Below are 22,558 nucleotides of genomic sequence, written 5' to 3' on the forward strand. Positions count from 1 at the left end.
AACCATTCCGAGCCTGGAGAGGCTTTCATTCGGGCTCCCTACACTCCCTGACACAAATCTCTCCCACCAACATCCAACATCTATGCCCACATACAGATTGAAGTTCGAAAGGATTTTAGGGCAGTAGATAATCAAAGTTATTTTCTTCAAGAAAGAAGAGAAAACACTTAGATACATTCTTGAACGTGCAAGCATCTCTTAAGGACCCAAATGGAGGCTAAAAGGAAGAGCTTCCAGAGGACCCTTATCATACCCTCTCCTAGCTTGGGTAAACAAATATTTCTTGACACAGCACCCTCTAGACTAGTAAGGCTGTCCCAAGTAAAAAAGGGGGCGAATATATCTCAACGTTTTTTTTTTTTTGCCAAACATGCCCTGACCTCTCTGACTCTCTCAACGATGTCTCCTCTATTTTTTTATTTTTTTTATGGGTATCCTCCATGGTTTTAAATTTCGATCAAAATCCAAAATTTCGGATTTCGGTGGAGACCGACACCGAAATTGACCAAAACCGAAACGGTCATTTATTTCGGTCGAAATTTCGGAATTTCGGTCGAAATTTCGGTTTTTCCGAAATTTGACCCAAAAAAACTGTTTTTTTAATATTAATTTAACATTTTACTGAAATTTCAGTAATTTCGGCCGAAATTTAATATTAAATAAAATATTCGTTTCGTGTTTTGTACCAAATTTCGGTCGAAATTTCAAAATTTCAGTACCGAAACCGAAATTTTAAACCTTGGTATCCTCTATTGTTTTGTATCCCCATCACGTACATTGCATGTGCTGTTATAGGGAAATGATATTTCCACCCCTGCTCACCATTTCCACATCCATTTGTTTGTGTTTTTCCTGTGACTGACTTTATTTTCAAGATGAGACAAACAAAAATGAGGTGGAAATGTAGCTATATATTTTTAGGAAAAGAAAAACAAGAAGGGATGGAAATTCAAATAAACAGGGAGGCTTGTCAAGATGCTAAGTTGCTTACATGGTTTGACAAATTGCTATTGGTGTTGTCAAACACCTCGACATGGTGCCCCCCAATTAGTGTCCATGTAGGCGTGCACGTCACACCCAAAAAAAAAAAAAAAAAACGCACAATGGAGACCTAATGATGCATTTGACACAATGGTCCCCTATTGGTGGGGTGTGTGGGCACCCATAGGTGATGTCAATGGACCCGTCGGTGACCCACCCGCTCGATAATGACATGCATTCATCACATAGATGGAGATCAACTCACACTCATGCATAGATTCATGCATATATATTATAATATACAGTTAGGGCTCTCTCTTAATTAATGCAAAATAAATTTATAATCTCTTATATCCTATTGCTAGACCATAAACCAACATTGTTCCTGCGTTGGTAATTTATAATCTCTTATTTCTAATACTTAATAATGAAAAATAGAAAAATACAGTGATATAAGATATAAGAGTAACTTCTTAGAAAATATTGTTCATAGAACATATATTTTACCGTACTATATGTAGGTACAACACAGGAGAAGGAAAAAAACAAAGAAAGGAAAGGAAAACATGTGTCAAAATTCACAGACCCTAATAGCGTTTCATACATTAGCATTCTGTTAAGATTGGAGTGTGTGTGTATATACAGTATGTTTCTAACTAAAAGAGTGCAAGACTGTCAGCTAATCTCTCTCAAATTACAAGTAAGACCACTCATATCTCTCTTCCCACCCTCTCTTAGTATTCGATGCTAAATACGAAGGGGAGATTGTGAAAAAATCGGGAGATAGACTTATTTTGTAATACTTTATATGCTCTAATATTTTATATAAAAAGATGCCACCGGAATTGTAAAATATAAGAGCGCGCATTGTTTATCTTACTTACGTACGACCTTCATTGAGAAAGAAAACCACTGGGTGATTAGGTGAATCGATATAGGCAATCATCACTACTTTGTGTTGTTGGAAACGTTTTCCATTAGAAGGCCCACATTGCCAATCTTGGAAATTAGGTTTAGGGTTTTCTAAACATGGGTTAAAGCTAATTAAGTGAGATCTCTCTCAACAGTCGTCCTAGATTAGAAAGAGTGTGCTGCATGGGGAAAATTAACCCTTATCCTTTTTCCCTAATCATACAAATAGTTGCTCAGTAAGAACAGCACACACTAAGACATTTACTAGTTATTTAGGGTTCTTTTTTGGGTGCTCCCGGATTTACAATGACCAAGCCCCTACATTATACCGATCTGACTTGGTTGGAATGGAAGATCTCTTCAATGATCTACAGATGGTGTTCATCAAGAAGGTCTTCAACGGTCGGGTCGCGCACATCACTGGAGCCAATCACAATTTGCCATACGTACATGAAGAATGGGAAGTGAAAATGTAGTTAGTTATTCGTCTAAATGTTAAAAAAACATACTCAAGGGAAATGACTATTGTAAAAGAGTAGCCATAAATACACTAGAGGGGGCTGCCCCAGGTAAAAAAAGGGGGAGAATATCACTTCCTATACATAAACAAGTAGATTAGAGTCGTGTTTCAGGAGTCACCTACTCTAGTACGAATATGCACTTGAAAAAGCCAGATGTAGACACCACTTTTCATTTATCATAATAGAGGGGCTTTATGGCTTTTGGCCTTTCCAAAGTTTCGAATTTGCAGTAAAAGAGAAAACGACAAAACAGAAGTGATAAAGGTAATCAATTTGGGGGGGTATCCTCGTGTCGATGAATGAGGACCGTTCGTGAAACATGGAAGGATTGACAAAGGTGGCCGAAAGGGTAATGGTCAACAACGACAAGCAAGGGATAATATCTCTGATCCTCTCTTCTTATAGAAAACAACGTCTCCTTTTCCTTAACCAAGTTGCAGATTTTTCATACATAGATTGGGATTTGGGCTACAAATTACCCTTTCATCCTCTACCTATTCTAAAGAATTAAATACCCAATTATTTCTTACATAACTAAAAAGCATGGAATGATGGTTAATTATCTGGTTTGATGTGAGTTTAATCTTCACTAATAATTTTGAATTATATGCAGTATATACAAATATGCATGTGAAAGTTATGAGCTATTCTTCAAATTAACGTTTAATTCAGAAGATTTACAATTAACTAAAATGAAAGTTACGAGCTATTCTTCAACATTTGTTGTGATTATATTTTCTATACAAACTGTTTTTGTTTAAAGTATTCACTGTGATAGTGAAAAAGATTTCTGCATATACGTCACGATCGATTCATAATATAAGAATCTGATGAACTATTAGCTTCCGGAGTGTATCTTTCCGTTTGGTTGCCAGTAAAATTTTTGTCCCAGAAAGTTTTAGTAAAATTTTGGTCCCATCCCTTCAATCTAATAGATGTTTCTATAGGGTACCGCCCATATACAGATCAGATGGTTCCATCATCCTAGAGATGATTTTTGGGACACACCCTATTTAGGGCCCAACAAATGAATGGTTCGGATCTTCAAACATGGTGGGCCCAGTTTTGTTTTAAAAAAATACGTGCACCTATAAAAACTCAGACAAATCAATTAGTATGTGGGCCACCTACATGTGTCCAATTGGAGGCCACACCATACGCGGCAGTCCCCCTCAAATATTGGTGGGTCCATTCTTTCTACCAATAGGAGGGAGTCTCATCAGTAACCAACCCCGTCCCATTCCCCAATAAATGAAGCAACTCAACAAGGAAATTTAATCAAAGTTACTAATCATAATTAAGATGTAAAGAGTATAAGGATTTTGATCAATCTAAGTTAATCTTTATTAACAATAAAGAGTGCTTATATAAGCACTTACACATAAACACCATGATAAGATCAAGAGAATCCTGACCATTTGCCTAATCTATCTTAACTACCTCTCTTCTCATCGAAGCTTAATAATCGAACGGTCAGATCTTCATCAAATCTAATTTACTCTAACATGCTTCCTCAAACGTATGTGGATTGATATCCCAAAATAATTACAATAGAATGTCCCCAAATAATTAGCACATTGTTGAATTTTTTCATGATCTGTCTGTTGAAGATGCCGTTTGAATGTTGCCGATGTTATTGAAGACAATGATTTGTGTCCAGTTGCCGAAGATGATGTCGCTTGAAAGATGAGCCTGAATTGGCTTGATGGAACCCTACCCTCAATGGGCGAGCTTTCATGGACCGATTTCAGATATCGATCTTCAAAGATTGATCAGCTTTTAGATATAGATACCGATCTTCAACGAATTTGACTCTCTCAGGCACGAACCTCAAGAAATCGAGGCCCCTCAACCAAGTAGAGCACAACTATTTCAGGCACGCACCTAAAAAACGACACCTCCACTGAAACAGGTTGATGGAGAAAAATAAAGAAATTGTGATTTTAAAGGAAGATGGAGAGAAGACGAAAAGTTGACACGACAATTGGAGAATGTTGGCAACAATTATTGGCTATGAAAAGGAATGCAAATATCAAATATGGCAGTAAAAATATGGGTAAAGACAAAGAGGTACTTGTTGGAAAGATTGGATGGACTTAAAGGCAGGAAATACAATGCAGAAAATTAGCATGATGGGGGTGTAGATCTCAAAGACATGAGTGCGCTCGTTTTGGCCAAAGATGAAAAAGAAACGCTGTGTGGAAAGTAAAACAAATGGGGGAATATTTTCACCATTTTCTATTCTTTATCTTCCTGTGAGAAGCAAATTGACAAGATTTCCCTTCCTATTCGTTTTGTTTTTCTTCATACATCACCATCTCACATCTTCTGTAGATGACTTTTTTTTTTTGTCCTAAAAATAAAGAAACTCCATCTTGCAGACAAAGATTCTTTACTCCTTTTGCATCTCTCTTTACCGATTCCAAAGCCAGCCTTAGAGTCATTTTGTGTGTGTCTGTGTGTGTAAGAGAGAGCAAATGAAGAGGAGAAGATGGATGTCACATAGCTCGGAAACGGCAGCAGCGAGTGCCAACAATTATGGCTAGGTTGGTGGTGATCTTGAGATCAAATGAAGAGAAGCACGAGGGTGGGTTTTTTTTTTTTTTGTCGCGGCAAATGGATTCGGAGGGGCTATACGTCCTCCAGAGTACTGTTTCTGGGTGCGTCGTGATCAAGGCACAGCAGGATCGAACTGCTCTAATACCATAAAGAGGGGCTATATGTGATCAGGGCAAATGCCTAGGTTCAAACCTCCTTGATAGCAAAAATCCACATGGAATGGCCAAACCAAAAACAGAGGGGTTACATGTGCCACGTGTAGGCGAACTCTAGAAAGAGGGGCCACATGTGAGGGGGAGTGTTAAAGTATAAAAGATTAAATACTGCTTCTCCATCAGCTTAAGCTTTTGGAATAACTGGTAGTTTAACAAGATGTTAATCCCGGAATTAAGCAATTAACCAGATAATGAGGGTACTTTCGTCATTTCACACGGCTCCAATTTCAAGCATACCTATGAGATTCTCGTGCTAGGGGCATTTTGGTTATTTTATAAGACATTAAGGGTGTAACGTCAACTTTTCTTTTGAACTCATGATGACGTGGATGAGACTTGAACCAGCAGTGAAACTTCAAAGAAAGCCGAAAGGGGGCCACTAACGGTCATTTTTTTATTTGGCGGGAAATAGTTCGAGTGTGAACTCGATTTAGCTTTGGGCCCACAACTTCGGAAATTTTCAGATATACACAGAACTTTCGGTGTATAGAGTGCTCTTCCCAGCCTTATATAACTCCCTCACCTCCTACATCAGTCCTTCCCTCCAGCCATCGAGCTGTTCTAATTCAAGCATTAAAATTTCAAATTTTTAGAAATTTTGAATAGTTTCCTCTTCTGGGAATTGCAAAAGATTCCAATTTTGGATGTTTTAACTAGTTTTGAGTTTTTCATTCTGTTTCTAAACTACCCATTTCTTCATAACATCAATTATCAAACTTTTTTGAAGATTTTAAGAGGTTATGGTTTCTGGGTACATTCAAAATTTTACAATTTGAGTTTGAGAAAGAATGATTCTGTGGTACAAGGGTTGCATTCTTTGGAAGTTCTGTTCGGATTTGGTGAAAGTTTGTGTCACCAAAAGTTTTTATTTTTGCATTTTCCAAATTTTCAATCTGTACAGTTTAGGCACTTAGCTGCAATTTTCATCATTTACTAATTTTTTGGTGAGAAAAGTTTTGTGTGCGTGCGTGCGCGCGCGAGTTTTTTTTTTTTTTAGAATTGGATAGCTTGAGGAGTGGAAGAATGGGTGGTATGTCATTGCCCCCTGGTTTTCGGTTCCACCCGACTGATGAGGAGTTGGTCGGGTACTACTTGAAGAGGAAAGTTGATGGACTAGAGATTGAACTCGAAGTTATTCCAGTGATCGATTTATATAAATTCGACCCGTGGGAATTACCTGGTATCTACTGGTGCTCTGGCTTTACTAATATGAAATGCGTGTTACTTTTGTTTTAAGATAATTGCCTCTATTATGCCATTCAAAGTTCAGATGGTAAAATTTTCAACGTGTGATTTAATCTTTTGTATCTGATATAAGCTTCTACTGCATTGATATGAAATTATTTTGCTTCTTTCTTTAACTGATTGTCTTCATGTTTACATGTGTAGCATCTTTTCTCTTTGCTTGCATATAGTATAAACATGGGTACAAACTTTGGTTTTCTTGATCAGCATTTTCTCATTAATAGCAAGGAATAAGTGGGTACTGAATTTTTGCCATTGTAGTGATTTTCTGAGAGGTGTGTGCTTGATTTTTCCCATTTTAGTGATTTTCTGAGAGCAAAAGAAAACATGACCTTTTGTGTTATGGACAGAACTTCTCAAGAAAGTGCTTTAAATGAAGAATGAAAATTTTCTGTTTAAAACAGCAAATTATGGAAATATTGTTCTATAATTTTCCATGATGGAAGTAAACAAAAATGGACTTTTGTTATCATCAATACCTGCATTTTCTCTTATTGAAAAAGAAAATAATGGGAGTCGGAGTAGAATTGCTGATTTATTTGTATGGAAACTTTTCTTTAGAGGAAGAGTTCTCTTTATCAATTGTCTAACTTTTTTCTTCTTCTGAAAAGTCTGTATTTTATAATGGTTGACAGCATAACCATGCAGTATTTGACATTCTCTTTCACACCATAAAATCTACTCCTACAAGTCATCAAAATCTTTACGAGTAGATATACACAAGCTTTTTTTAGTCATCTACATTTTGTACTTAAATATTGTGCTTCTATTGTGTTTTCTGTTTAGATATTGTCATCATTTATGAATCAAGGTCTCAAGCTATTATGGTTCCAAAAATGGTTTGTTGTTGGGGAACTTATGAGCTGTGAATTATATTTTGGTTTCATAGACAAGTCTTTCCTTCCAAAAAGAGATATGGAGTGGTACTTCTTCTGTCCCCGTGATAGGAAGTATCCAAATGGTTCACGCACAAATAGAGCTACCGGAGCAGGTTACTGGAAAGCCACGGGAAAAGATCGAAAAATCGTCTGTCATTCTGCTCTGACAGGGCTAAGGAAGACCCTAGTTTTCTATTGTGGAAGGGCTCCTTTAGGAGATCGGACTTATTGGGTGATGCACGAATATCGTCTCTATGAAGATCCTTCTCAAAGATCTCATGGTTTCCAGGTACATATTGTTTATGGAGTTATGGCTCCATGTCTAACTTTGGAATAGCTTGTCATGATTGAAATTCTTTTTCTACAGGGTGCTTTCGTTTTGTGCCACATTGTCAAGAAAAATGAACAGGGACATATTCAGGGACAATCCAAAACCAAGAGGGGTGTTTCTTCTTCCTTAAATGGCATCAGCTCAAGAAATATCTCAAGTGAAATCCAACTAATCTCTGAAGAAAATTCATCCCCTGCAAGAAACCAATTCAATGGAAGTAATAATTCAACCCCCATCACTTCCCCATCTGAATTTAGAAACAAGATGGAGCCTGAGCTAACTCTGTGGGAGAGTCATCCGACAAGCCTTCACGTTTCAAGTGATCTATTTTCAGATACTTCAAAGGTAGAATGCTTGCAGAACAGACCTTTAGAATTGGATACAAATAAAAACAATTAGAACTTGTGATGCTATCAATAAGTGCAACAACCAATTACTCCTAGAGTCCTAGAGTTAAGCTGTTAGAGTTGGTGTTATTTAATCATTTATACTTCAACACTGCCCCCTCACATGTGGCCCCTCTTTTTTGGATTGTCCATACAGGGGCACATGTGAGCCCTCTTTTGGGTTGGCCACACGCGTGATTTTTAATATCAAGGTTTTGAACCCAGGACCTGCTGTCTGATACCATGTGAAACAACCAATTACTCCAAAAGCTTAAGCTGTTATAGTTGGTGTTATTTAATCATTTTTACTTCAACACAACAATGAACACATAGGATTAGTTTTCTAATATAACGCCACTGGCGCAAACAATCTCGGGTGAATGATGGCTTAAAGTGTCGGATTGCAGGATTTTTTGCAGTCAATGGATATTGCATCAGAATATTTGCACCAGAACAAGGTTCCAAACTCAACAACTGTATGGAAACCTTGTCATCCCTTGGTCTCTCCTATTTCCTCCTACACAAATTCCAGTGAGGAAGTTATTCAAGATGATGATCCCAGTAGAATTGGCTCTCTGTCACATTACCCAAGGCCCATAAACATGGAAATGTGCAGCAATGAGGATACAGTCTGTCAAAGCTTTGAATGGGCAGAGCCAGCTAGATATATGAACCCACTGACTCATGGTATGAAACTGGTTTGCATTTAAAATTTCATTCGAGAGCACTTTTACTAGTGAAATGGTATAAGAAAATATTTGAAAGTTGTAGGCTTCTTTGAATGCAGGTTTTGAAGCTTGGAACCCACTAATCTCCTTCAATTTGCAGACAGACTAGTGGAGATGGGAGTTTGGGGGAACTATACAATTTATGGTTGCAAGATGACAACTTCATGGTTATGGTTTGAAGGGTTGTACTGAAATAGAGGTTGGCAGACAAGATTAGCCCTGGCATTGCAAGAGATTACAATACACAACTGTCTCTAAAAGATCTACACTAATTACTAATGGATCGTCTAAAGCAGGATCTCTGAGACAATGTGAAGAAAGATCTACATATTTGAGACGTTTGAGCCAGAAACACATTGCAATATAGAACCATCCACGCTAATAATCGTTAAGCTCTAAGTAATTTGTTTTCAATTTTGGATTCAATACGAGTCTCAATGGATGGAAAATATGAAACTCGAATATAGATAAAGGATGATTGGTTACTGAAATGAGATGTTACAAGAAGTGTTAAGCATCCAACAGACTATCTTGAACTTATTCAAATTACAAGTTAACCATCATTAATAAAGTCTTGTTCTGGCATTAGTGATCAGTGAATATACTCTTGGTTCGCCGTTCAATTTCAGAAAAATGACAGAAATCGCTCATAATTCAATATCTGATAGAAATGCTCTTGAAATGTCATGGGTGCCCCAGAAAATGGTGAGGTTTCTCCACTTGTCTTTGAAGAATTTATTATTTCTTCTCATTTCAGAGAGGCCTATATACTTCTTTAAATTCAGGACAGAGAAGTTACAGTAATTTGCTATTTTCTCTCTATCAAATTTTGTGGAAGGGAAAGTGAATTTGACATGATCTAAGCAGAGTCAAACCTAGGACTTTCACAAATTCAGTTAAGAAGTGTAAGTGTGAAACCATTATTGGTGTAGTTAAGAGTACTAGCCATGACCTTGAATACCTAAAGAACGGAATATGGGAAGCATCCAGTGTTAAACACTTCTCTGTTTTTTTTTTGTTTTTTTTTTCAGGGTTTGTGTCTCTAATCTGTTACAGTGGCATGTCGGGACTCGGGACTCACCAAATGAATGGTTTAAAATGATCATGCACAGATATGCCATGTGTACTGGATTAGAGATACTAATAAAGAAAAGAAAAGAAGATGTCTAACACTGAATACTCTCCAAAAGGAAGAATTCAAAAGTATGTTCCAATTCCAATCTTTGATATGTTATTAACCAATGAAGCAAGAGAGGAATATTAGAAACAGCACCTTGTAGAAGCCTCGGAAAAGATGGCAGGCAAAGAGAAGCAGATTAGCATATGTTTCTTTCAGCTGTGACTTCTGAGAAAACAAAACCCGTTTCACCCCTTCCCTTTTGAAAAATTCTTGTAAAGGAACAATGCTCTCATGGACCCTTTAACATTCTATCCAAAAGGCACTCCACCTAAAAACCACCTTTTCGCAACACTAATAAATTCACACAACTGATTCTCTACCATGATTTGTTTACATATACCATCTAATACCTCTGCCGGCGCCTGTCCATGAAGTTACACAAAACACAAACAAAAAATAAAGACATAGCCTGACAAGTTTGAAATGTTGAGCAAAGAGCTCATAGATCCAGATTAAACATATAGATAGATATATTTTTATATGGGTAGAGACTAGAGAGAGACTACAGATACAAATGGCTGCTAATAGCAAAAGCCATGCCTACAATCAAGCTCATTCACAGCGTCAACAAACACTCAACACAGCAAATTTTATTAAAACAAGACAAAAAGAAGACCTCTTCTAGTGGAATACACACTTAAAAAAACAGACCATTGTCAGCAATATCGAAGTTGTAACTCCTATCAACATAAAAACTCAGAACCATCTCAGTCTTACTACTCCAGGGTTCTGATCTGATCTGAACCCACTTCTCATAAGCGCTTTTACAATCCTGCCATGTTATGCTTCTCCTCTCACCATCACCTTCTTGTCGCTTAACTCAACCTCCACCCACTTCACCCCGGCAAAACACTTTAACTTGACTATGGTTAAAACACATTTCTCTTTTTTTACAGGAAAGGGTGAAGAATGCCAAAACAACTGAATTTGTAAGGCGTAGACATGAAATTGCATACCTCTGAGTTCAGATAGGCATTTCCACAATCTTTCTTCGTTGTGAAGTCCTCCCATTTCCACCTTCGTTATGAAGTCCACCCATTGTTATTTTCCTTTATAACCTTTAATCTGATAATGGTATTCAAGTTTCCGTGTCCATGATGCATTAGAATTCGCCAATAGGCCCATCTATGCCATAGTTGTTGGTTGTGGTCTTGCCTTCTCATTATTTTGGTTTTTCCAATCCGGTCCGGCAAAGGTTCTACTAGAACTTGCAGGTAGTATAAGGAATTGACACCTTTGCTCTCAAGATGTACTCTATGATAAGCTCCATGAAGCCTTGCAGGATCTTAATTCAACCATCAAATCCCAACCTCGACTCTTCCTAGGATTCGACAAAACACATGCCTCCAACATGTTGGTTTTAGTTGTCGCACCTGCCAAATGGAAAACGGACAAGGAACTTAGTGTCTCTTATCCTCCGTTAAGACTGACTCTCTGGCATTGGTTGAGTGGCAATGACGAAACAAGAGAAGCATAAACCAATACCGAGATTCTGATAAAAAATTGCGGAGACTGATATTGAGTAAGATCGCAATTGCTAGTCTCGAATTCTCCAAGGCACTCCCATTTGATGCATTTGCTTATTTGCTACTAGAGATGGTGCCGAGGATCGATGTTGCTATAGAGGAAGTAGAAGAATTGGAGAGGAAACCTGCTTTAGAGAGTTCACAGAGAAATCACACATTGAAATTCAAGCGAACTGAAAAAAGACAAATGTTGAGACCCCTTTGAATCCACAAATCAATTAGGTTTCCCAAGCCATGAGAGTGAGATAGCACGAGTGTCCAATGTACCTCACTTTATGGCTTGAGAAACCAAATTGATCTGTTGATTCAAAGGGGTCTCTTCTAGCAATTCACTTGAATTTTAATGTTAGGTTTCGCTGTGAACTCTATAAAGCATGCTTTTCTTCCCGGTTCTCCTACTTCATCAATAACATCAACCTTGCTATCATCTGTAGTAGCAAAGAAACAAATGCAGTGAATGAGAGTGTCTCGGAGAATTTGAGACTAGTAACTGTGATCTTATTCAACGTCGACCTTAACATTTTTCGATCAGAATCTTTACATTAGTTAATGCTTCTCTTGCTTCGTCATTGTCACTAAACTAATGCTCAATTGAGGCGCCAAGTTTCCATTCAGCAAGTGTGACGACCGCAACTAGCATGTTGAAAGCATGTGCTTGGGCGGAGCCTAGAAAGAATCGAGGTTGGGATTTGATGATCGAATTAAAATCACACAAGACTTCATGGGGCATACCAGAGAATACATATTGAGAGCAAAGGCTTCGATACATTATACTGTCTGCGAGTTCTAGTAAAACCTTTGCCACTTCTCCGACAACTCGGATGCATGGATCTCTAAAGAGTGTTCATATCAACAGTGGAGCCTACAAAAAAGTAGCCCAAATGACGCTTTCATTTACTTGAATACAATCATAGAAATTCTTCCAGATAACTCTATAAGCTGAATATAAGATTCTTAATGGACAAAGATTATACATACATATCATTTTTTTTTTGAAAGGCTTTATGCATATATATCATATCTCTACTTTTTTCATCATTGGAAGGCAGGGAGTTTAAGTAAATGGATGAATGATTCCATATGATGAATTTCTCAGCCTCATATTTGAGAATTCAATCTATATATAGCTAATAGCAACTGTTGCAGGCCAATCTACAATTTTATGGGGTTGTAAATCAAAGAATTGGGCAGGCCCTTGTGTTATCAATTGAGCTCTAACCCAACTCAAATTGAGTTTGGCCTATTAAAGGAATTTATCTCTTTCCTATTCTTCACTGAGCATTTGTATTGTTTCCCCATCATCTATACAGAAGCTTTCAGTTAATTCCACCCCCTAGAGTTTCTCAAAAAAGAAAAGGGACATGTTAAACTGTTCTGGTTTATCTTGATCTTGGAGAAGGAAATATGATTGAAAACGAAATCAACAACAAAATTCAAAGAGAAAGGATGACCAACCATATGTGTGAAACATTAACAAGCATACATAATCATGACTTACAGCCACAATGGGAACTAAAGATCCATATGGGCAAACATATTTTTTCCTCGCAATTAACAGATTAATCTAGTCTTTGATCAAACTACTCTTTAGCATTGTGATAAGTCTTGTAAAACCACAATGTCATCAAACCCTAGTCTCAAAACCACAATTGAATTTCACATCACAATAAACACAATAGCAACTAAAAGGATGGTGCTAACGATGATGAATATTTCAATATGCCAAAGTTTAAAGACAAAAAGTGAATTATATATGGAATTTTTACCTAGATTTCAGATTCCAGACAGCCATGTGGAGGAAGAACAGATCCAAATTCCATGTATTGTTGCCATGGGTACCTATGAGATTGTCTTGAATGTCTTGGCTCCTAGCTTGCAAACATTGCCTAACCAATTCAAAAGCATCATTAACATCGTTATTTTAATTATAATCATACTTTACAACTAATTCTTTCAGCCACAAATAATTAACATTGAACTAGAGAAATGGAAAGCGAAAAAAGTAATTAACATTGAACAAGAGAAATGGAAAGCAAAAATAAGCAAAAAAAATAAAAAAATAAAAAAATAAAGAGGCAAACAATTCAACAAAATGTAACCTATTGAGAGCCCGATGGGACCTCTGTAGTTTTTAAAACAAGATTTGAGTAATAATAGTACTTACTGAGGTTTCTTCCATGGATTTGAAGGCAAGAACAAGTTTATAGCTCCATATTTGATCCTTGATGATTATCTTCCGATGAGTTCAATATCCTCACCATAAAAATACCCTTTGACACAAGCTGAAAAGATTAACATCTATAAATTAGTAATTGTGTTGTTAATACAATTCCATGTAATGAAGGTATAGAAGAATTTGGTGTAGAGATATTTTTTTCATACACGCCCAAATTACATATAAAACAGTAAGAATTTTTTTACAAACACCCCCATCATATATAAAACAGTATGATTGCACAAATAAAGAGCGAGCTTTCTCCTTTGCTAGAATTTGTATACCTTCAACTGATCTTGCCAATGCTTTGAGGTTGAACATCGATCTTCGCCAGACCAATTTGGAATCCAACTTTGTATCCTCTTCCACAGATCAAATTCTCTTCAGAAATCCATCTACAAAAAAATCTCTTCCTTGAAAATCTGATTTTGTAAAACAACCCAACAAAACTAATTTGACAGAGCAAAAAGAAAATCTAAAAAGAGATGGGTCGGAAGTTAGAACTGTAGCCCCTACAGAAACTAGCAAAAATACCACCAAAGAGAAAATAAAAACATGGGCATACACCTTTATAAAGAAAAATGGCAATACAAACACTAGCATTTGAAGAAAACTGACAAATCAGAACATGAAAAGTGTAAAAAAGCCTGGCAGAAATACCCATCCTGTTGGGGGGGGGGGGGGGAATACCCATCCTGTTTGTGTGTGTTATCTTTCCTTATTGGGATTGCGAAGTGGAGGGGACTGTGGCTCTGGTTTTACTCAATGGGGATGGTCTTTATAGTCATGGATGTGAAGTTTAGGAGCTCCCACCTAATGAGAGAAAGAACTTTAAAGGCCATTTAACGAAGAAATGTTCAGACATCTGATATTTGCCTTCATTGCCTTTCCATTTTCATCTGCATATGCGTGTTCTCATGCTTTGATCATTTGTGCTGCTCTGTACATAATTAGTAAGGTTTTGGCAATCAATGAGAAGCACACTAAGAGCTTAAAATGCTACAGATCTAGTACTCTGCTTCACTGTGGATCCTACCTTTGATTGATCTGAACTGTCTAATTGATAAGTCTTGCTTTGGATCTCCTCTAGCCATTAAAATATCTACATCCAAACATGTCCTGAATCACTCCAATCTTTTTGTTGAGCCCTCTGCAATAACACCCGTTGCTTATAGTTGATGCATGACACGGGGGTTTTCCAATCCCACTAGGATATTAGATTTGGTTTTTGTATTTAATTAGATTACTAGTGTGACCACCATGGGTTGGAAATTATTTTAGATAAAAAATGAAAAATGCAATGACGTAGGTCCTATAAAAACACCTATGTTAGACCATTAAAAATTAAAAAGTGAAAAAATTGGGTCTAAATACTAAGAAACTTCCATCACCTCTCCTATGAAAAACACCTTATTTTATGATTTGAAGATATTGGGAAAAAATTTCTAAAAATTGAAAGTTTCTAATTTAGAAACTTTCTAAAATAAGGAACTTTCTAAATTTAGAAACTTTATAAATTTATTATCTTTACAATGATTAAAAGAAGTTACCAAGGTAGAATTCTAAGGTGATTAGATAAATTGATTTTTAAAAAGTATTTATAAACTTTCAAAATTTAAATCTTTGAGATGAGTTAGAAAAAAGAAAAAAGAGAGGTAGAGACTTTCTAAAACATCCATCATTTAGACTTGGGAAAGCCTAGAGATGGTGCCAAGGAGCTTTTGGCCAAGCTTTGAGATGATGATGAAATGATCTTGATTCTTTGATTAAGTGGATGAGGGATAGTGATTGAAAAAGAAAGAAAGACAGAGACATTTGGAGAACAAGCATGAGAAGATAAGAACAAGCATGGGAACTCGAATGGTCATGTAAATTGATGAGTCTTTGAAAATTTTCAAAAATAGAAACTTTCTATTTTTAAAAAACTTTCCAAATTATGATTTGAAGACATTGGGAAATTTTCTAAAAATTGAAAGTTTCTAATTTTAGAAACTTTCTAAAATACAAAACTTTCTAAATTTAGAAACCTCCAGAACTCTCAAAAGTGACGATTTTTCTACTAATCGGAGGTCTTCAAATTCTCTTTCAACGGAAAAAAAAAAAACTCGGATGTTTTACTAAATACCTCAATTTTTATTCCAAAAATAAGGTTGAATGTTGTTTTAGGGTAAAAAGAACATAACTCTCATCCTAATGAATTTTTTGATGAGGTTTTTTCCTGTTGAAATAGAATTTGAAGTCCTCCGATTGGTTTCTGGAATCAGCCATGGCATCCGAAAGGAATTATTGCCAACCTCATATCTAGAAGGTGCACCAACAGATCTCTTAGCTCAATCACCTGGCTATTACAAATCTACAACAATGGAACTTGGCACCCTTGTCTTGAAAAACCATCTCTCACTGACGAAAGAAAACTGCTCATGCAAACTCTGTTTACAAGTGAATCAAGCAATGCTCCAATCTGGAGGCCTACTGTTGATGGAAGCTACACTACTAAAAGTAGGTGGAATATTGTCAGAGACCACTCTCCAAAGGTTCCTTGGGCAAAAACAATTTGGATGAAAGGCTTTGTTCCTATGTTTACAACCACTGCCTGGAAGGCCCTCCAAAATAAGCTCAGCTCAAAGGATCGTTTAATAGATATGGGATTGCCAGTTGACTCTAGGTGTATTCTTTGCAGGGCTGAACCAGAAAATATTGACCATATCTTTTTCCAACATAGTTTCTTGGCATGGCTATGGCGATCCATCCTATGGAGAATTGGCATAAGGAGAAAACCCCTCAAAAGTATTATGGAAGAAGAAAAATGGGTGAGGGACCATTCCTTGGGTGACAGCCAACCTGCAATCACCATCAAATTTGCCTTCACAGTGGCTGTTCATAAAATATGGGCTGAAAGAAATGCTAGAATCTTTGAGCAAAGATCAACCCATAAGAAGTATATCCTCAATGACATCCTCTTGGTCACAAGGCAAAAGATAAACAGCCTTCAGCTTAGCAGTGAGATTACTGAAAGAAACATCAAAATTGCAAAAAACTTCGGGTACAGATTTATTGGGCATCAATGCACCATCAAATGTTGCACTTGGGACAAACTGGCTGAAGGAGAACACAAACTCAATACAGATGCATCTTTGAATGATGAAGGAGGGGGCCTTGGTGCTATCATCAGAAATAATGAAGCATCTGTTCAGGCCATGCTATCTGTCAATGTGGAAACAGACCCAATTTATGAGCTGGAGATGCTAGCGATTGAAAAAGGTGATGTCATGGCTAAAGAGATGGATCTCCACCAGATTTGGATCGAGCCTGACTCGAAATTTTCTGTAGATGTTATCAAAGGAAATGCCAAGCCTCCTTGGAAAAAGAAGCATGCTTGATCAGCTATCTGTAACTCTAATGCTGTTCAAAAAATGGCGCATTTCTCACTCCTGGAGAGAGGGGAATAGAGCTGCTGATTTCCTATCCAAAAGGGTTTGTGTTTGCAAGGGGACAAACATACATATTGACCAAATCCCTCAGCCTCTCCTTGAAATTCTTCAGGAAGACAAAGAAGGAAAGATCTACTACCACACATAGATGATGTTTTTCCTTTCTAATCGGTATTCTCTTAGTTGTTGTTTTTCTAGTTGGGTGATTAGCCCCTTTCTGTTGGCCTGAGTCCCCTAGGGTACTCTTTTTCTAGCAATGATATCTGGTAGGGGTCCTGCCTAACCCTAGCTTAATCACAAAAAAAAAACTACGGTTTAATGTTGTTTTAGGGTAAAAAGAACATTACTCTCTCATCCCAATGAATATTTTTATGAGGTTTTTTTCTGTTGATATAGGATTTGAAGTCTTCCGATTGGTAGAAATTTCACCACTTTTGGACTTAAAATGAGAGTTATTGAAGTTTTAATTTTGTGTGTCGTTTCGCATCGACTTTAGAAATCGGACCAAAACTCTATCATCCATATGACTTTTTCGATGCCGTTTGTTGCGCTTGAAAGAAAACATCGAGATGAGTAGATAGAGATAGATTTCACTTGATTTGAACTTAAAATTAGAGAGTTATGGATGTTTTACTAAATACCTCACTTTTTATCCTAAAATTACGGTTTAATGCTGATTTAGGGTAAAAAGAACATAACTCTCTCATCCAAATGAATTTTTTAATGAAGTTTTTTTTTCCCGTTGTAGAGAATTTGAAGCCCTCCGATTGGTAGAAATTTCACCATTTTTGGACTTAAATATAGAAAGTTTCTATTTTTGAAAATTTTCGAATTTGGAAAGTCCATCTGCATGACGTTTCAAGTTCCCATGCTTGTTCTCATCTTCCCATGCTTGTTCGCCAAGTGTCTACATCTTTTTTTTAAAATCTCCATCCTTCATCCACTCAATCTAAGATTCAAAACCATTTCATCCTCATCCTAAAGTTTAGCCAGAAGCTCCTTGACAGCATCTGAGAGTATGAAATGATCCATATATGATGTATATATAGCCCAAAATAAGATATAGCTGTTAGTAGCAAAAATCCAACAAGCCGTTATAGCTCAACGGCTGGTTTCCCGCAGGGGCAGACGTCTGCCGCGGCTTTTTTTAAACCCTGTAGGAAATGACGTTCTGGCAGACGTCTGGGCTTCCATCTAACAATGTCTGAAATTTGAATTTTTGTCTTATTAGCCCAATTTCTCTTGGTAGCTTCCACGGCTATTTTTGGGGTTTGTGTAGGACCTATTGACCTCATTCAAATAGTTTTTCATAAAATTCTTTAAGGCCTTGGGTGGTTTTGAAAAATAGTTTGAAAATACTTTGAAAAGGCTAACCCACATGAGTTGATCTCCAGTACAATCTAAAACAAAAAACGAACTTTGGTCCTTGAATTGCATTGGTCATCACTTGGTTGCTTCCATGAACTCTTTGCTTTGAATTGACTCTTGTGATACCACCACTTGATGAATCCTTTGTTTTGAGTTGCATGAGTGGGTCACCAATCATTTGTTCATTTCCAAGCTATTGACTTTGGCACTTGTGCAAATTGTAATATTGAAATGTACCTATCTTAAACACAACATCTTGTAAAGCCATTAGTCATCAAGTTAATCACTTTGGGTTAGAGGATCATCAAAACATAAGTAGGGTTGAACCCTTGGACTAACAACCATTACGAAGGAAGATATACAGGGAAGAAATCTCATCGCAAACTGGTTTGCACACAAAGGAACTCACAATACTGAATTTTCTCACTCTTGCCACATGCTGAATTTTGGCAATTTCATTGGGATGGCAGACTCCTCAGAGGCAGAGGTGAGAGCGGTTCATCAAGGCATAAAGTTGATAGCTAGAGATCATTTAGTTAATGTGATAGTAGAAGGGGACTCTTTGAATGTCATCCTTTGGCTAAAGGTTCTTTGAATCACTCCCGGAGGTTTGATATGTTTTTTGACGAGATTCTTGATTGGTCGAGGTCCTTATCATTGATTTTTCATCACGTGCGTAGATCGGCCTATTCAGTCACTGGTGCTCTTGCTAGAGATGGTGTATTTATGGACGAATTGGCGCTGTTTGATTCTCTTCCACCTTGATGTTTTGCTTTGTTAGTTTTTATCTATGTCTGTCTAATTTATCATCTCTGTGTACTTCGACCACCATGGTCTTTCTTCCCAATAAAATCGGCTATTATTCAAAAAAAAAAAAAAAATCTCCAGTCCCCTCTTTCCATCCGGCTGCCCTGCTGGGTGGCTCTTGATTTTCTTGTTCTTGATAGTCTTGGGATTGGATTTTGCTTTTCTTTAATCTAATTACATGCGACAGTAGCCCCTCTTTCTGTATCTATTCTTTGTCTCCTTCAATAAAATTCCGGTTACCTAACAAAAAATATGTGTAGTTTTACAAATCATTCTTCATATATTCTTAGTATAAACTTGCAATTTGAGGACTGCAGAAAACCTGGACTTCCACCAAAGACTCCTTCCCATCTTCCCTCTTAGCATAGGACAGACCCAGTCTAGACTTAGCTTGCCTCAGATCTCCAATGCCCGAATTGGTATCGGGCCCGGCAAAACCGCCCATAACCGGTGCCAATGGGGGTCCAATGAGGAGCCCGTCCGCCCCGAACTGGGGCCCACCCCTAGCGTAATCAAAGAGGGCAGCGCCACTGCCGCCTACTTTTGGTAATATGGTGAGTGCAGTTCCTTCAGCATTATCTTTCCAGTAGAAGAGAAATGGGTCGAAAGAATCGTAGTAATCATCAGTACTTCTGTATCCTTCAGGGCTGAATGCCCCAAACTTGAATGACTTGGTGGTGTGGCCTATGATCACACAAGGCCCTTTGAAGTCACAATTCTCATGAAAGGAAGTTGCACTGAACCCATCAATGGAGGCCCTATAGCAGCATTTGAGCTCCCTACCTGCCAACATTTGTACCAAACATCAGGCAATTTACTAGCCAGCATATGTGGAATTAGATATCAATGTGTTCTTCTAAATCCAAACCCTAATCATGATCATAATTGGAGTTGATCAATTGTCAAAAAATTCATTTGCATAAGAAAATGTAAAAGAATATGATATCTGCACTCCCTTGTCTCAATGATGGAATGCTTCTCCTCATTTTATACTTTTCTAGTCAACTGTTTGAGGCCATTGGAGTTTTATAAAATTCAAAACAAGGGAGTGCTGATACAATTTCCTATGTAAAAGATTCAATCCATTAGCATCCCTATTCCTATTTCTGTACTTTTGAAAGTGGAGCTGCTATGTAACAGCCCTTGAAGGTGAGCTTTTTCCCTTCTTTAGGTCTTGTGAAGGGAATCTTCAAAGATAAAGACAGAGAGAGACTGGAATTACATAGCACTAAAGGCTGTGTTTGGCAACTATTTTCTAGAGTGATGTTTTTTATTTTCCTAGGTTTCAAAGAATAAAATATTAAAAGAATGGTGTTTGGCAAAAACTGATGTTTTGGAACGAATTCTCCTATATTTTCCGTCTCATTGTTGCCTTCCAGAAGTGCATTTCATCTGAGTTTTTGGAGCTAAATGGAGTCACTCCATGAAAGTGATTCTAGAATTTCAGAAATAGAATCAACAGAACCAAACGCGGCCTAAGACCCTTTCAATTTTTAGTTTTGAGAATTGATTTCGAGTCGAAAACTAATTATTGGACTAAAAATTAAATGCAATTTTGAGTCTAATAATCAGCTTTGGACTCAAAATCAATTCTCTAAATCCAATAGGAACAGTGCCTAAGGTTCCAATAGCAGCTCCTAGCGAAAAGTGTTCTCAAAATTTTGAAATAGTGCACGTGTGAGCTCAAAACCCCACAAGTTGTATGTAAGGTAGTGTTGATTTTCAAGAACACCAAAACAAATGTTTGCCTATGCCCAAGGGTTTTCCAGTTGGTTTGATTAGAACCCACCAAAGAAATGGACATAAAGTACGACTAGAAACTCTTTTCATGCCTCCAAAAAACACTAGACAGAGAGAGGGGTTACCTTGCAAGAAAGTTTTTGAAAGCAGAGACTGTGAGAAGGGGAGATCAATGTCATGGTACTTGTGTTGTTGTCTCTCTTCACTTCTTCTACTCTTATTCCAATCAAACAAGCAAGATGGGCTCCTCTTTAATGTTGGAAGGATGGAAGGAACCACACAAGCCATGAAGGAGAGAGCTAAAAAGAGTAGATCCCTCCCAACAACAGCCTTAGATACTAAATGCCTTAATCCACCACAGTTTTTTTTTTTTTTTTTTTCAGTGAAAGTGAGACATGTCAATTGGGAGAGGGAGGGAGGGATTGAGAAATCAACATAATTTTTTCAACTTCAGTGGCTGCATCAAACTAAAGGGGAGTTACAGTATATGGTATCAGATCCTGGAAAAAAGAAGTACAGAAGAGCTGTGAGTACCACTTGTTCAATAATAATAGAAACCATTCATTTGTTGGTCCACTCTGTGATAGCTCATGTCCCTAAAATCATCTTTATTGGACAATATTATCCATTAAACTTGTGGTTCTTAAATTGAAGGGAAATTTAGAAGGCATTGCTGTAAGATTTTCAACATCAGAAGATTAAGATTGTCTGCTGCCAAATCATTTGGCGCCACCTGTAATACGCACCGGACACCATAAAACTCATCTACTATACCGAGATGTTCGTTTGCAGATTATGGTTGCTAGGAAAATCAGTCTGTATTATTTACCATAAGACTCATCTACATAATTAAATACCACCAATTGCCTTCTAATTTTTGTATTTTCATTCTGGTTGGGAACTCTTCGCCATCATGCGGTAATAAGCTTTTTCTACACTCGTGCTACTAAAGTTTTAAAATTGGTATGCATGAGTTTTTGTATATGGTATAAGCAGTCCAGTATTTTACAAAGAATACTGCACGGCTTACACGATAAGAAGATCCGAACCGTCCATTTGATCCGCCACAAGGTAAAATAGGTTGTGCACCAAGAAAAACACTTGCATATATGATGATCTTAGCCCTGTGATCTATAGAGGAAATGATTTTTGGGAACAACATATTTACGTTGTGATGTGTTAAATGGACGGTTCGGATCATCTTATGAAAAAATAATTTCCGTAGGATTATCCTAGCCCTCCCATCTATAGAGGAAATCATTTTTGGGGAAAAACCGATTAACACTGTGGCCCATCAGATGGACGGTTCGTATCATCTTATGGTATAAGCCGTGCAGAACTTTTTCAAAAATCTGGACCATACAGGCTTACGCAAACGTAGGAGCCCAATTTCTCGGTAGCAACTAACTTCGCTCACCTATTCACCGTTGGGGCCTTGGGGGTCTAACAAATGAATAGTTTAGATTCTGTATTTTTTAGTGGAGCTTATAATATGGGCCCAATGATATTTTTGTGTACATACAGATACCACGTAA

At 37.3% G+C, this 22,558-nt stretch overlaps 3 protein-coding genes and 1 long non-coding RNA gene across 8 annotated transcripts; 2 read left to right on the plus strand and 2 right to left on the minus strand.

Moving 5' to 3' along the window:
* The first annotated feature begins 5,744 nt into the window (after positions 1–5,744).
* Positions 5,745–9,833, plus strand: LOC143884940 (NAC domain-containing protein 71-like). Of its 3 annotated transcripts, none has more exons than XM_077388818.1 (5): positions 5,745–6,368; positions 7,323–7,600; positions 7,679–7,987; positions 8,436–8,715; positions 8,816–9,833. In XM_077388818.1, exons 1-5 carry the CDS (start codon positions 6,212–6,214, stop codon positions 8,863–8,865), a joined length of 1,074 nt encoding a protein of 357 aa, XP_077244933.1. In that variant the 5' UTR covers positions 5,745–6,211; the 3' UTR covers positions 8,866–9,833. The 3 variants fall into 3 exon arrangements, with proteins under 3 accessions (XP_077244933.1, XP_077244932.1, XP_077244934.1); XM_077388817.1 differs by having other exon boundaries at positions 8,857–9,832; XM_077388819.1 differs by having other exon boundaries at positions 8,800–8,957.
* A 183-nt stretch (positions 9,834–10,016) lies between these two features.
* Positions 10,017–13,746, minus strand: LOC143884941 (uncharacterized). Of its 3 annotated transcripts, none has more exons than XR_013253100.1 (4): positions 13,627–13,746; positions 13,229–13,348; positions 10,893–12,324; positions 10,017–10,298 (listed from the first exon to the last, which is right to left on the minus strand). It is a non-coding gene; the product is annotated as an uncharacterized LOC143884941 (long non-coding RNA). The 3 variants fall into 3 exon arrangements; XR_013253099.1 differs by lacking the exon at positions 10,017–10,298 and having other exon boundaries at positions 10,507–11,309; positions 12,195–12,324; XR_013253098.1 differs by lacking the exon at positions 10,017–10,298 and having other exon boundaries at positions 10,507–12,324.
* A 2,351-nt stretch (positions 13,747–16,097) lies between these two features.
* On the plus strand, positions 16,098–17,057 carry LOC143882829 (uncharacterized). Its single transcript, XM_077386233.1, has one exon. It carries the CDS (start codon positions 16,098–16,100, stop codon positions 17,055–17,057), a length of 960 nt encoding a protein of 319 aa, XP_077242348.1.
* A 2,422-nt stretch (positions 17,058–19,479) lies between these two features.
* Positions 19,480–21,589, minus strand: LOC143884942 (TLDc domain protein). Its single transcript, XM_077388820.1, has 2 exons — positions 21,149–21,589; positions 19,480–20,066 (listed from the first exon to the last, which is right to left on the minus strand). Exons 1-2 carry the CDS (start codon positions 21,309–21,311, stop codon positions 19,570–19,572), a joined length of 660 nt encoding a protein of 219 aa, XP_077244935.1. The 5' UTR covers positions 21,312–21,589; the 3' UTR covers positions 19,480–19,569.
* Positions 21,590–22,558: the final 969 nt, after the last annotated feature.

This window comes from Tasmannia lanceolata, unplaced genomic scaffold (genome assembly GCF_043159265.1).
Source record: "Tasmannia lanceolata isolate RefF3 unplaced genomic scaffold, GAP_Taslan_0.1 ptg000008l, whole genome shotgun sequence".
NCBI lineage: Eukaryota > Viridiplantae > Streptophyta > Magnoliopsida > Canellales > Winteraceae > Tasmannia > Tasmannia lanceolata.